A 15,226-nucleotide genomic window follows, 5' to 3' on the forward strand; every position below is an offset into this window, starting at 1 on the left:
AGAGAGACCACCGGGAAGATGAGCCCGGGCAATGGCGTGAAGGATGGAGCTGATGTCATTCAGGGGAAGGACAGGGGAGGCAGAGGGAGGGAGACGAAGCGAGAGCAGCCAGCACCGATCTGTGTGGCAGGAGGGATGGCTGTGTGTGTGTCTCTTTCACCATTTGTATGCTGAGAAAATGATATCCATCTTTATATAGTTAAGTCTCCGTCATTACAGTATTTAAAAAAAAAAAACTCGCACAGTTCCACTTTGTTCTTAAGGCAGATTAGTTTAATTTTTATAGAAGAAATACTTCCAAGCAATACAAATGCCGCAATTAGAACAGAGATGACTACTGATTAGAACTTAGTCCCACAACAGGAGGTGACAGTTTCATGATCAGATCAGGTGAAGATGGAGTTCCCTTTGCCCGGGTCTGGATCCGGACTGCCGCACGCGGCCCAGTGCTGGGTCCGGGGCGCGCAGACGATGCAGACACCCCTTAAGACGATAGGACTTCGCTCTCTGACGCAGAAGGGGGTGGGGGTGGGGTGGCGTCGAACGAAGCGTCCCTGAATGAATGGAGTCCGCCTGCCTGGCCCCGCTGGGCTGCGGCTGGCTGTGCCCTCTGGGGCCAGGACAGAGGGGGCTGGGAGGCCCCGGGTGCTCCTCAGACAGACACCAGTGGGCCTGCGCTTGCTTCTGGGGCTCCTGTGAAGCCCTGGGGTGGGAAGGCACCCCAAGTGCCAATCTGTGGGCGCTGGGCGGTGAGGTTTGAGAGCTGTAGGCGGGCAGCGGGCTCTCCGGGCGGGGTGGGGAAGGGCAGCAGAAAAGTGGCCTCAGCACACAGGCCCGCAGGGAGCCACGGCCAGGGGGCCCCCCCACGTGAGGGAGCCAGGCACCCCGAGGCGGCAGTGGCCCGCCCCGCACCCCAAGGCCGGGGCAGACAGTGGTTGGTGAGAGTTTCAGCAGCGCAGGGAGGGGCCATGTCTCTCCGTTGTGGGCAAGGACACAGAAATCAGATAAAATACAAAACGCAACAAAAACCAGCGGGAGCCGAGGCACAGATACATAGCAAGAGAGAAGGAGGGTGCAAAGCATAAAGCTTCAGTCTTACCACCACTGACAACTTCCGTTGCCCGTGACAGGTCGCGTGTCGATGAAATGCTTTTACAAAATTCACTTTTAATAAATGCAAAAGGGGAGGGGGCTCTACAAGGGGCGATTACAGACTAACGAGAAGGGACGTGGGTTAAAGGGGGCACTTCCGGGGGGGGGGGCGGGGAGGGCAGGCAATCCAGGCAGAGATAGTTCCGCTTTCTTCTCTAATCCGTGTGACCACCTCGCTCACTTCTCTGAGGCTCAGAAGGGAGAGTGCATTCCGTATACAATAAATACGCATCAGGCAAAATATTATATCATTTGGCATTTCAAAAGGATAATGGGATTCTTCTTACATAAAACATGTTCTCGTGAACTACTTCTAAGATTGCTTAAGAAATATTGGGGAGATTCCAGTACTGGGGGGAAGGATTCTGATCTCCATCAAATATCTCACATCCTCTCCTGCGAACGACACTGGGTGACAGCAGTCACCGCATGCGCATGCGCTTCCTTCCCCAGAAAAGCGCCTTCAGAGATCAAGCCCAAGTCAGAGGTCAGACTGCTGTGGCCGAGGCGGAGTCACTGGCTGGTGACAGCGCGTTCCTAGGCCTCTTTCACTTTCCTTCATGGCAGAGCAGTAGAACGGGAGCCCTACACCGCCTTCCTGGTGGTCAAGGTCAGGGTCGGATGGGGTGCACCAGAGGGGCGGGCTGCCCGGGGCGGCGCAGGGCAGTGTGGGCAGTCGCTGGGGCCAGGCAGGCCCCAGCCAGGGCCGCTTCCAAAGCTTCAAACTCGGGGGGAGCACAGAACCGTGCGCTGACACAACACAGAAACGGGGGCTCTGCGGCTGAGCCCCAAGTGGGGTCTCAACGGGACACATGAGTGTGACAGTGGACAATATACACAATCAAGGCACACAGAGGGGCTGGTAGAGTGACGAGTTAGCACAGAGTGTTTGCATGTCCGTGTCAGAAACAAACCCGGCCCCAAGTTCCATTCTACTGCGTGACAAATACTGCAGAGCACAGTTTCAGCCTGAAAATACATCTTAACGTCAGGATTTTCCTTCAAGGAAAAAAAGTACTATAAATAAGTTACAATACAGTGAATTTGCCTGAACTCACTTCGTTTCTGTCTTCCAGCCTTTAAATCAAATAAAACAGCGTAAAAACTGTACACTCTTAACATGATAGTTGATCTCTTATAAAATAACTTGTCTTCAGAGATGTCAGTTTCACAACAAGGAAAAGCCAAGCCCTGTTGCCGTCGCTATTATAAAATATATATGTATAGATATATGTGTGTTTTTTTACAAAATGTGTATATTAATAGCTTTGCACAAATATTTTAAAGACAACTTCAGCTAGTCTAAGAACTTCATGAAAATAAAACAGGAAGATAAATACTTGGTGTGTACAAAGCATGACATCAGACATCATCGGCGGGCAGAGGAGGTATGTTAATCCTTGGTCTGGTAAAAAACGCGATCTTCTCCCTGCGGCGGGAAAGGTTCCAGGTTAGACGCCCCCATAAATGCAAGCAGACCTGCCAGGAGGCTCGCAATACCAGTGAGAGCTTCTCGTATTCACAGAACAAACTGAATTGAAAACCCAACAACAAGTCTGTTTGTACATAGTCTCTACTTAAAAAAAAATTATGGATTTTATTTTGAGAAAGAGAGGAAAGGAGAGGGAGACAGAAACATTTATGATGAGAGAGAATCGTGGATCAGCTGCCTCCTGCACGCCCCCTACTGGGGATCAAGCGCACACCCCGGGCATGCGCCCTGATCGGGAATTGAACCGGTGACCTCTGGGTTCAGGGGTTGATGCTCAACACTGAGCCACGCCAGCCGGACTAGAGTCCCTAAATTTTAATAGAAGTTGCAAAGGACGCCAGGACCGGTTTGGCTCAGTGGTAGAGCGTCGGTCTGTGGACTGAAAGGTTCCAGGTTCGATTCCGGTCAAGGGCATGTACCTTGGTTGCAGGCACATCCCCAGTGGGGGTGTGCAGGAGGCAGCTGGTCGGTGTTTCTCTCTCATCGGCATTTCTAACTCTCTGTCCCTCTCAATTCCTCTCTGTGTAAAACCAATAAAATATATATTAAAAAAAAAAAAAGAAGTTGCAAAGGACTATGAGAGCAAGGGTTTGTCTCTAGTTCCTAGAACAGTGCCTGCTACATATATATATATATGTAAATCAGTGTTAATAATAGCAAACATTTAGAAACAGGTTATAAAATGGGGCATTCAGGCAAATTATACCTATGAGATGAGTTACTATAGCCAACAAAGGGAATGGATTGCATGGCAACATGGGGTATTTTCATTTAAACAAAGCTAAATGCAAAATGGAACCATGCCTGGCAGGCGTGGCTCCATGGTTGAGCGTTGACCTATGGAACCAGGAGGTCACGGTTTGATTCCTGGTCAGGGCACAGGCCCGGGTTGCAGGCTCAATCCCCAGTGTGGGGCGTGCAGGAGGCAGCCGATCAGTGATTCTCTCTCATCATTGATGCTTTTCTCTCTTTCTTCCTCTCCCTTCCTCTCTGAAATCAATAAAAATGCACTTTTTTATAAAAAGAATAAGAGCCCTAGCCAGTTTGGCTCAGTGGATAGAGTGTCGGCCTGTAGACTGAAGGGTCCCGGGTTCTATTCCAGTCAAGGGCACATGTCCAGATTGTGGGCTTGATCCCCAGTAGGGGGAGAGAAGGAGGCAGCCAATCACTGATTCTCTCTCATCACTGATGTTTCTCTCTCTCTGTCTCTCCCCTCTTCCTTCCTCTATGAAATCAATAAAAATATATTTTTAAAAAAGAATAAGAAATTTTAAAAAAATTGAACCCACATTATTACTATAAGTAGCATGAAAAAAGTGTCTAGAATAGAAATAGCAGAAGAAAACCTGAAAATGCTAACAGTATGGGGAACCCTGTCTTAGGGGGTTTCGGGACTTCCGTCAGCTGATGACGACAGAGGCCGGACAGCGGGGAGCGGAAGCGGCCGTGCCCCTACCTGAAGGTCTGCACCTGCACGGGCTCCTTGTGGTTCTGCCCCCGCAGCTGGCAGACCCCTTTGGAGGCCTTCTTCAGCATCTTCTCAGCTGCCTGTTCTTGGTGGAAGTCAAGCTTGGTCTGTCTGGTCTGGAGCGGCGACATTGGATGCACAAGAGGTTAACTTCCCGTGTTAAGGAAGAATGAATGGAGCCACTTCCAGCTCCGGGGGCTCAGAGAGGAGAAAGGCCCGCCGGCCCCGCTCCCCCCAGGGAACCTTCAGGGCAGCTCCTCAGGGACGTGGGACCCAGAACACCCCATGGACAGAGGCCCAGCTGCCAGGAGAGAGCGTGGCCGGCCGCCTGAGGGTTTGGCCCTGGCTCACCTGCCGCTCCGCCTCCTTCAGCAGGCTCCGGAACCGCTCATCCCGCAGCACCCAGTGCGGGAGGTCGGTCTGGCCCCGGAGCTGGGCGTCCTCCAGGCGCTGCCTCAGCTCGCGGAGGGTGCAGATCTCCTCATTCAGCTGCCTCTGCCGAGTCTTGGACGCCTGGAGGTCCAGCTCCAGGTCCAGGGACGTGCGGGCCATGAGCTCGGCCAGGGAGGACCTGCAGGCCTGCGGGAGACACGGCCGTGAGCACACACTCGGACCAGGCATGCGGGCGCCATGCGGCCAGTGCACTCGGGCCTTCTAGAAGGTTCTTCCCCCAAGACAGGAGACAATGGGGAGGAGTTATCAGAGAGGTATCTGTCTTCGCATGGCCCAGTGTTACAAAACCAAACACAACATAGATTTGGGAGAGATTAATTTAAATCTTGGTTCAATATCCAGTTAGTGACAGCCAATTTTTTTCTGTAATGATGATGAATGGATGTGCAGAAACAGACCCTCCCCTATGGGGCTGGCAGGATCAAAAATGGGCATAATCATACTAAAGTGCTATTTCACAGTATATGTCAAAACATGTGCATTTTCTTTCGTTCTGAAATTTCATTTTCACTTGCATTTGAAAGGTACGACTGATGATGTGTAAAAGTGATCCAACTAAGGTTCAGGACAAAACAACACTAAATATATATAACGTGAGGAAACTTATTAAATTACAAGGTCAGCATAGAATGCAGCCATTGAAGAAAGTTAAAACACTATTGACATGGAATGTTAACCATGCACTGCATAAGGGAGAAGCATGTCATAAACCGTTTGTTTAAAAGCCCAGAGCCCAGCTGGTGTTGCTCAGTGGTTGAGCATTGACCTATGAACTGGTTCGATTCCCGGTCAGGGCACAGGCCCGGGTTGCAGGCTGATCCCCAGTGGGGGGCGTGCAGGAGGCAGCCGATCCATAATTCTCTCTCCTCATTGATGTTTCTGTCTCCTTCTCCCTCTCCCTCTCTGAAGTCCATAAAAATATATTTTTAAAAAATGTAAAGAACATAAATTATCTTACATCTCAGCTCATGATATTATCTTGGGAAATTAAGAAACATGGGTAACATTTTGACATCATCACGCTTTTAAATCTTTCACCTAAGTAAACAAGGAAATAGAGAAGTGACCTCTTAATGAAGATGACGGAAAGGCTGCCTCTCGGAACCCCGGGAAGTGGGGGTTCCATGTTAGCTGGCGTGCACGCACCTGCTTGTAGCGGAGGGTCCGTCTCTCCAGAGTGTTGCGGACGAAGGGGGACTTCCGGGGCAGCGTGGAGCTGTCGCTGTCGCTGCGATAAAGCTGCAGAAACAAGGTGGCTCAGAGAGGCTCCCTCTGCAGGCCCGCAGCCCTCCCTGGGCCTGACCTGGACTGCTGCCTTCCTCCTCGCAGCACCAAACGCATGGCACTGTCTTGCTTCACCAAGACTCCGGTCTCAGTAAAAACAAAACCCACACAAGACTTTTTAAGTAAAACAAAAGACAAAAACTCCACAGAAAACCAGTGAGCAAGCCACCCCCACCTCCGCCCAGCCCTCCCTTGCGGCCATCAACTGCACCTCCCGAACTCCTCTCACTGTCATCGGCCCCGCTGCTGGTTCAGGCTGGATCTGGGGAAAGAGGCTTGCAGCTCGTTCCTGGGGGACAGGGGGCTTCCCTCAGGGCCCCAGCCCCACAGGCCGCCTCCAAACAGAAAAGGAGGAGCGCCTCCTTTAGGGCGTTTCATCTGGCGGCGGGTTCTCTCGGGGTCAGTGTGCGCCTGTGAAAGCGGGGTCCTTGCCTTCTGGCCTGTCCACTCCCACCAACGCCACATACTCAGGCAGCGCGTGCCATGTCTCCCACCACAGGACACATGTATGAGGACAGAGCCTCTGAAAGCATGGGGGGGGGGGGTAAACGTGTACCCCCAAGCATGGCGCGGAGCAGGCAGGAGCCGGAAGGGGCCCCACCCCGGGGGTAAAGGGTCTCCTGCTCCATCACCTCCCGATGAGCAGGCTGGCATCTGCCCCCCAGTGTCTGCAAGAGCCTAGACCCATGGTCGGCAAACTGCGGCTCGCGAGCCACATGCGGCTCTTGGGCCCCTTGAGTGTGGCTCTTCCACAAAATACCATGGCCTGGGCGAGTCTTGAAGTGGTGGTGTTAGAAGTAGTTTAAAAAAATGTGGCTCTCCAAAGAAACGTCAATCGTTGTACTGTTGGTGTTTGGCTCTGATGACGAATGAGCTTGCGGATCACTGCCTTAGAGCAAGGGTGGGGAACCCTTACCCCCTCAAAGGGCCATGGGGCATTTATAACATCATTCGGGAGCCCTACAACATCTCCAACGCAAACATGAGCCTGCTCTGTTTGGCCAGACATTTGGTAATGACCGCTAAGGCCCTGGCAGGGCCAGACCACGGGATTTTGCGGGCCTCACACAGCCCAAGGGCCGGACCTTCCCCACCCCTGGCTTAGACTGCAGCCTCTGACCACGCACGGGCGCATACGCAGCCCCGGAGGCTGGTGGGAAATGTATTAGGATCCAGATGAAATGCGTTAGATGCGCACGGGGAAATGGAACCAGCAGGGATTCGCATGCGCACAAGCATGCTGTGCACTCCTGGTATTAGCTGTGAGAACACTTATGTCGTTTAGCATAAAAAGTAAAAATGAAAACACACCCGGGGGGGGGGGGGGGGAGAAAACTGTTTGGCGGCAAAGGAACTCGTACTTACTCTGCACACGTACTGGCTCCGCGCCCCGGGCGAGAAGGTCTGGGAGCGGACGATCGTGCCGCTGCGGACGAACGGCGAGGCGCGGGCCCTACGGCCGGGCCGCTCCTTTGGCAGGCTCACCAGCTCTTCCGGGAACAGGTCTTCCGTGTTGGTTTCCTTGTCCACCTAGACAGCAAAGTGGACATCCTTATTACAGGATGTTTCTAGAACACGGCAGTGAACTTTGCAGGCACAACCACGGCCTTGCCTTCTCTGCTTGGAGCTCTCCCACTTCGCACATCCAAGCCGGGATGTCTGCCACCTGCCAGCCCCTCCTCCGCTGACAAGGATCCCAATTTGCCCATTTTCATGCAAAAAGAGTATCTGCGTCACCCGGCCCGTGTGACTCAGGGGTTGAACATTGACCTCTGAACCAAGAGGTCATGGTTCCATTCCTGGTCAGGGCACAGGCCCGGGTGCAGGCTTGATCCCCAGTGTGGGGCGTGCAGGAGACAGCCAATCAATGGTTCTCTCTCATCAATGATGTTTCTATTTCTCTCTCTCTCCCTTCCTCCCTGAAATCAATCTATATATATAAAAGTCTAAGCAACCGTTCAACCGTTCGACTGGTAGCTATAACACACACTGACCACCAGGGGCAGACACTCAATACACAGGCATGGAAACGTGGGACAGACTGATGAATCTCAGAGGGAAGGAGGGAGGGGGGAGGGCGGGAAGAGATTAACAAAAACCTTACATGCACACTAGAGGCCGGTGCACGTGCACCAGTGGGGTCCCTCAGCCTGGCCTGAGGGGAAACTGGCACTCTGACATCCCCCGAGGGGTCCCGGATTGTGAGAGGGCACAGGCCAGGCCAAGGGACCCTACTGGCACATGAATCTGTGCACCAGGCCTCTAGTAAAAACCTAATAAAACATTTAAAATTTTTAGCAAGTCTCTGTCCTCCTGGGCCCTGCTCTCTCCCACACCCCGTATCGGATCCAGGATGAAATCCTCTTGGCTCCATATTCAGGATTACGCATGTTCTGACCACCTGTCACCAACCCTCCATCTGGGGCTCTGTGGTCTTGTGCCCGATTAGTGCGGTAGGCGTCTCACCCACCTCCCCGATTCCATGCCCGCCCCCCTTGAATCTCCTCTCAACACCCAGGGGGTCCCGCTGAAACTGAAGCCAGACGCAGCCACCCCTCTCCTAAGACTGTACCCGAGAGACTGAACACAGGAGTTCGCCACTGAGAAAGCAAAGGGCGGCTGAGCTGCCCCAACCTGCTCGGTAACCAAGGGAACACGGCGCATTCCTAAGCCAGGCCTTCCGTGGCGCTGGGCACGTCCACTCCCTCACAGCCCCAATTACAGAGATAAATGGTGGTGGAAGGAGGCCCCGTGCTCTACCTCCTGATAAAGGATGCAGAATAATTGCTTCCAGACCCATTCCCATGACTCCCTGACGCCCTGAGTCCACACACGTGGTGCCCCTCCCTTATCTGTGCATTCCCTCCCGGGCGCTGTTCCCTGAACGTATGGAACTCCTGAGGCTGCTGACGTCGCCGTCTCTCTGCGTCCTCCGACCTATAAAAGCCCGCCCTCACTCGCCTACAGCCGGGCACCGGTTCCCGGTTCCTTGGGCTCTGCTCCCGGGCACGTCCTCAGTTGGTCCCACATAAAGAAGGCTCTTCTGAAACCTACAAAGGTCCACGTCTTCTTTCCGCTAACCAAACAAGTGCCTGTGCATGAACCCTGAAGGCACCGGCTGAGGGAGAACAGCCAGACCCAATGGACACATGTCGTCTGATTCCATTTACCGAACCACCCGGAACTGGCAGACCCACAGAGTCAGGAAGCTCACTGGTGGTGCCGGGGCTGGGGGAGGGAGTGGGGAGTGACGCCCAGGGGTATGTATGGAGTCTATTTGAGGTGACAAGTGTGTTGGAAGCAGACAGAGATGGCGGCCGCACAACGCTGTGCACATACTCAATGCTGGTTAGCTGTTCGTCTCATCTTATGTGAATTTCATGTCAAGAAATGACTTTAGAAAAAAGTCAACAAAAAACCTGAAGTCAGATCATGTCCCTGGGCTCAAACCAACCATCAGTCTCCCCTCTCAGAAAAAAAGGGAATGACCTGTCCCCTCACTTCCTGTCCTCAGCTCAGGTCCCCTCTTCAACCCCCCCCACCCCCCCACCCAGCCAGGCCGGCGCCTGCACTTCCTCTACCCGACACCCTTCCCAACCCTACGCGAGGCTGCGGCCTCCAGTACGGCCTCCGCTCAAAGACAGCCTCCTCCAGGAGGCCTCCACGGCCTTCCTTTCTCCTTCATCGGAAGAAACCATACCATTTCTCCGTGTACAGTGCAGTAGTGTCAGATACACGGAGTGGCCAGATGATTACGATCTCTGAATGCATAATAATCTGGCCACTCCGTGTCTATCCTATAGAATAAAGGGCTCATATGCAAATGGTCCCCTCGACCGGGAGTTCCACCAGCAGGCAGGCCAACCGCCCAGGTCCCCTCCCCCTGGTCAGGCTGGCTGGACCCACCTGAATTCATGCACGGGGCCTCTAATACACACACACTCATTCTCTCTCTCTCTCTCTCTCTCTCTCTCTGAGTGGCCAGATTTTTATGCTTTCAGAGATCATCATCATCTGGCCACTCAGTGTATATTCCCATTACTATAAGGTGACAAGATGTCCCGATTTTGGCGGGACAGTCCCGATTTTTAACAATTTGTCCCGCATCCCGCGGCATTTTAAAAAGTCCCGACGCGGGACAAATTGTTAAAAATCAGGACTGTCCTGCCAAAAGCGGGACGTCTGGTCACCTTACATTACCGTGAAACTGATCTCTAGAACTTTCCATCTTCCCAAACAGAAATGCTGTCCCCACTGAACACCAAGTCCCCACTCCCCGCCCTAACTATCGTCCCTAACCCAGCAGCACGTTCCTCACGGTCAGGGTCACTACGGTTGCCTGTCAGTCAGTCGCATCTGTCATTCTTCTGTGTCTGAGCCTGTCAGCTTCCGCTGCCTTGGCCCTCTCCCCACCCATTCCCTCTGCTTCACCCGCTGCCCGCTGTGTCCATGCCTCTGGGGGTTCCCTTCTGCTCACCTTCAGAGGCGGGGGCTGGCGCCTCTCGGGGTGGTAAGGCTCTGCCTGGCCCGCGCTCGGGTGTCCGTGGATGGAGTCCACGCCGCTGCAGCAGGGCTCTGGGTGCGGGGGGCTGGTCTGGGTGTAGCTGCTGCAGCCGCTGTCCACCGAGTCGGCCTGCCAGCTCCTAGAGGCGGACATGGGGACATGGCAGAAGCCCGCGGGCCGCTCACCCAGGGCGGGCCCTGCCGCCTCAGGGCGCAGGAGCTGAGGCGCCAGGACTGGCTTCTAACCATGGCAGCGGCTTTCCTTATAGGAGAGCGCTGGGTCCTCCCGGGGAGACAATGCCACAGGCCTCCGTGCAGAGGCTCTGTCTGCCTTTATCACCAACTGCACCCCGGGAACATGCCAGAACCCCGGAGCCCCTCCCAGGCCCCTCCCCGCTTCCTGCCTGGCCCCGAACAGGGCGCTCCCCTCAGCCACACACCGCCCTCCGTAAAAGCAGTTCCTCTCAATAGATCAGGGAGAGCTGCCGGAAGAAGCGGGGGGCCCTGGAAATAGGGTGCTCTGGGTGGGGAGCCCTGGGAGGGAAGCCCGGGGAAGGATGGGACAGAAGCCAGGTCACTGGAGCTGCTGGGCATCCGGATGGCTCCTCTGAGCCGGCGCTGTACCGCGCCCAGGGCTCGGGGCAGGCGGCGGGCACAGCGGGAGTGCCAGCACGAGGTTCCGCTGGGATGAAATGCCCCAGACGGGCAAACCCACAGAGCCAGCAGCGCATCAGAGGCTGCGGGGGCTGGGGAAGGAGGGCCACTGACTGCGAATGGGTGCGGGGTTTCTTTCTGTCCCTATGCAAACTGATTGTGGCGATGGTGGCTGTCCTCAAAGCCACCGATTGTCCGCTTTAAACGCCTGGATGGTACGGGAGGTAGATTTTATCTCAATACAGCTGTTAAAAGCCTTAAAGGGACCGGATTGTATCGCTGCCGCTTCCCCGGAGCTCACCGCTCAGACCGGGCCTCGGTCTGCTCCTCCTTCCGCTCCATCTCCTCTGTGTACTCCAGCTTCACCCGCTCCTCCGCCAGCTCCCTCTCCACCGCCTGCAGCTGGGCCGTGGTTCTGGCCAGCAGCACCGTCACTGCGTCCTGGGGGGGAGGGAGGGGCAGGGGCATGTCTGAGAGCCAGCTCAGCCCGACAGTGAGGCTCTTACCCCGGCTGGTGGCCACCCCCAGCTGCTCCCCCTGGCCACAGGTCCACCCCGTGTTGGAGGCAGGCCTCCCGTAGCTGAAGGCTCACGTTTAAAAACTACCCACGTGCCATTCACCACCATGAACATGTTCATGCTAAAAAACACCATCCTGCCCGGCCAGTGTGGCTCAGGGGTTGAGCATCAATCCATGAACCGGAAGTTCACGGGTTCGATTCCTGGTCAGGTCACAGGCCCGGGTTGCAGGCTCAACCCCCGGGGTGGGGGGCATGTAGGAGGCAGCCGATCCATGAGTCTCTCTCATCATTGGTGTTCCGCTCTCTCCCCCTCTTCCTTCCTCTCTCTAAAAATCGATTAAAAAGACACTGTCATGAGTAGCTATGCACATGCAGATATTCCATTTCCATGACTTCCCGGGAAGCTGTGGCTTCTGAGGCCCTCCCCAGGAACACCCGTCTCCAGCCGGGCGCCGGAGCAGCTGCCCACCGCAAGGCACACGCACCGTCTTCCCGGCGGCGGCGGCCGCGGCAGTGGCGGCGGCGGCGGCAGCGGCGGCGGTGGGCACGGGCTCCCGGGCCCCGCTCTTGTCGGCCCGCTGGCTGTCCTTGGGCCGGGGCGGCTCGGGGCTGGTGAACACCTGCACGGCGTACCAGCGCAGCTGCATCTCGCTCGGGCCGCTGCAGCTGGCCAGGTTAATCTGAGCGATGCCCTGCGCCGTGCGAGAAACAGAACAGGCAGTGAGTGATCTCAACTGAAACGCCAACATGAATCTTCTAGAACATCCAGGTCACCCCAATCCTGACCAGAGAGGAGGTAAAATGGTTCACTCCATTCAAAGGGCTGCACCCAATGAAAAGGGTTAGACTCAGAGGACCCTAATGGGGACAGGGACGGCTCCTCCATTGCTTGTTCAGCCCAATCAGAAAGCACCGGAAGCCTGGCTGGTGTGGCTCAGTGGTTGAGCATCAACCCATGAACCAGGAGGTCATGGTTCCAGGTTGTGGGCTCGATCCCCAGTAGGGGGAGAGCAGGAGGCAGCTGAGCCATGATTCTCTCTCATCATTGATGTTTCTCTCTTTCTTCCTTCCTCTCTGAAATCAATAGATTTTTTTAAGAAAGCTAGAAGGGGAACAGGAGCTGAGAATGGCCGCCCTGGAGTGCTGGGTCGGGCTCAGGGTCAGCTGCTTGTGAATCAGCTGATGACCTCAGGGATCCCGGAAACCAGAGAGGCCCGGCTGACCTCTACAACCACTCATTCTGTTGCCTCGGGGCCAGGGACAAAGGGCGATAGATATCCCGGCCGTGGGCAGAGCACTCTGGCCGCGGGCCCTGGGCGGGCAGTGGTGGCCGGGCCTGACGGCAGGCTGCCGGTAAAATATAGGGCATCCAGGTGAACTGGAATTTCAAACAAGCACCATTTTTTAAAAAAACATCAGTATGTCCCAAACCCTGTACAGAACACACCTGGACTCCAAAGGCATCTAGAGTTGATTTGAAATCCAAATTTAACCGCCCTTCCCATGTCCTTATTTGCCAGCCCTGCTTAGCTCCCTCCACGGAAAACGGGGATAACGGAAAAGCTGTCAGACAGCTCTGCAGGTGTTATTTGAGAGGCTGTGCTCAGAGTCCAAACCATGTGACAGCACAGCTGGTCTGCCGTCCCTCTCTGTCTTCCCAGTTACAAAGACCCCTAACAGGACAATTTCTAAGCAGCCCATCATGGGAAACCAGGAGGAGACAGAGAGGAAAGAAGGGAGGGAGAGAGGGGAAGGAATGAAGGGAGGGAGAGAGCGTGACAAAGACAAAGAAAGCAGAGAGAGAGAAAAGCAGAGACAAAGAAAGGAAGGTAGACAAAGACTAAGAAAGGAAGAGAGAGAATAACAAAGGACGAGGGACGAAGGAAGAATGGCAGACAAAGGAAGAAAGCATGATGGAAAAACAAAGGAAGGAGGGAGGCAGGGAAGGGAGAAGACAGGCTGGGGGGTGGGGGGCAGGGGAGCTTGCACATGCGCAGGCCATACCAGCAGTTCTTCCTGCAGCTGCGGGTTCACTGAACACACATATAACTGAAGGGACTTCAGCGTCAGCATGCTTGAGTGCACGGGGATTCTGAACACGTCATTGAATACCAGGGGCGCCTGGAAGTCCACAGCCTTGGAGCAGTAAGTGTCTGGGGTGCCAGAGTCCAGCGACGGCAGGTAGACACGGATGTGTCTGGAAGCAGGAGAGAGAAGCACCGAGTCAGGCTACTGAGGGCCCCACGACTCACGCAGACACGTGTCCCCCTCTTTGGACGCCCGTGGGTGGAAATGCCAGGTGTTCCAGACAAAGTCCTCCTCTCAGCTCAGAGGAAGCCGGGGGAACTTACATGCCCGGGAGGTTAGGGAAAAGCCACACACGAAGAGAAAGACTTTAGCTGGGCCCGTGTGGCTCAGTGGTTGAGCGTCGAAGGAACCAGGAGGTGACAGTTGGATTCCCGGTCAGGGCACAGGCCCGGGCTTTGGGCTCGATCCCCTGTAGGGGGCGTGCAGGAGGCAGCCGATCCATGATTCTCTCTCATCATTGATGTTTCTCTCTCTCTGTCTCTCTCTCTCTCCCTTCCTCCCTCCCTCCCTCTCTGAAATCAATAAAATTCTATTTTTTTAAAAGAGAGAAAGACTTCTGAGCCAGTAGCCAGGACTTGAGAGGAGTCAGTGGAGGCTCTGCCCACCTGGCCTGGGTGGGGGGGGGGGGTCCTGCTGTGTCCCCCCAGCACGGCACTCAGCACACAGGGAGGCTCAAACACTGGTGACCATGCCAATTCCCAGGGCGCCCTCAGCCACCACCATGGGGCACCTCATCAGCTCAGAACCGAGTGTGGCTTCGTCACCACCAGCCCAGGGACCCCGACGGGCGTTTCAGGCCCAGACGCGGCCAACGAGGGGCGCTGGGCCCTGGGTTAGTGTCGCTGCGGCACAGCCAGCCCAGCGCCGTGACCTCCATCCGCCTCTGGCAGCAAAGCAAACCGTTTCCAGAATGGCCAGCGGCTTCTCCGGACAGCCCGCGCTCCCCCCGCGGCCGGGCCCTTACATCTTGCAGTCCTCCTTCGCGGCCAGCCCCGCCAGGTTCCGCAGCTGCAGCACCTTCACCAGGAGGCACTCGCTGCCGCTGTCGTGCCTGGAAGGTAACAGCCGTCCCTGAGCACACGTCCCCCCGGTGCACGAACGCTCTGAGTGACCCCAGCGGCGGCCCCACGGGAGGGCGATCCTGCTGCCCCCACCCGGCGGGGACATGTGCAATGGCTACAGAGAGTTCCCCTGCCCTGGCTGGGGGGCTGCCCCAGCGCCCAGCACGGCCCCAGAACCAAGGACCCGGCCCCGATGTCACCGGGGCCAGCGCTGAGAAACACTCAACTGCAATGACAAGAGCGAGCACAGGGAGCCTGGGGCCTGCACCCCGCCTTGCCAGCCAAAAGCCACGTCTGCAAACCAGCTGGGCCCTCGCTCTGGGGGGCAGGGCAGGCCTGCTGCCCGCCACGCTCCCAAGAGCCCGCCTTGCTGGGGGCTCCCGGTGCCCCTGCGTGACGGCCCCGAGCCCCACAGCAGAAGTGCCACCCCAGCTGTGCCTCCCGGTGCTGCTCTTCCCCGTCTCTTCCCGCCCTGTGTCCCTCACCGGGACCGGCAGCAGCTCGGGGTGTCCAGGCGGTGAGCAGCCCCTGGTGGGATCGCGAGGGTCCCC

General features: G+C 55.8%; 1 protein-coding gene across 7 annotated transcripts in view; it reads right to left on the minus strand.

The window, feature by feature from the left end:
• Nucleotides 1-251: 251 nt before the first annotated feature.
• Nucleotides 252-15,226, minus strand: part of WWC3 (WWC family member 3) — a 105,968-nt gene continuing 90,993 nt past the window's right edge. For all 7 annotated transcript variants that reach the window (XM_084870008.1, XM_084870007.1, XM_084870011.1 and 4 more), the window contains 10 exons: nt 14,579-14,665; nt 13,531-13,723; nt 12,012-12,218; nt 11,308-11,447; nt 10,327-10,492; nt 7,215-7,379; nt 5,712-5,804; nt 4,464-4,691; nt 4,101-4,228; nt 252-2,581 (listed from right to left, as the gene is read on the minus strand). In XM_084870008.1, coding sequence (XP_084726134.1) covers nt 2,515-2,581; nt 4,101-4,228; nt 4,464-4,691; nt 5,712-5,804; nt 7,215-7,379; nt 10,327-10,492; nt 11,308-11,447; nt 12,012-12,218; nt 13,531-13,723; nt 14,579-14,665 — 1,474 coding nt within the window. In that variant the 3' untranslated portion in view covers nt 252-2,514. The remainder of the gene's footprint in view (nt 2,582-4,100; nt 4,229-4,463; nt 4,692-5,711; nt 5,805-7,214; nt 7,380-10,326; nt 10,493-11,307; nt 11,448-12,011; nt 12,219-13,530; nt 13,724-14,578; nt 14,666-15,226) is intronic.

The sequence above is a fragment of the Pipistrellus hanaki genome (genome assembly GCF_964339955.1).
Source record: "Pipistrellus hanaki genome assembly, chromosome: X".
Lineage (NCBI taxonomy): Eukaryota > Metazoa > Chordata > Mammalia > Chiroptera > Vespertilionidae > Pipistrellus > Pipistrellus hanaki.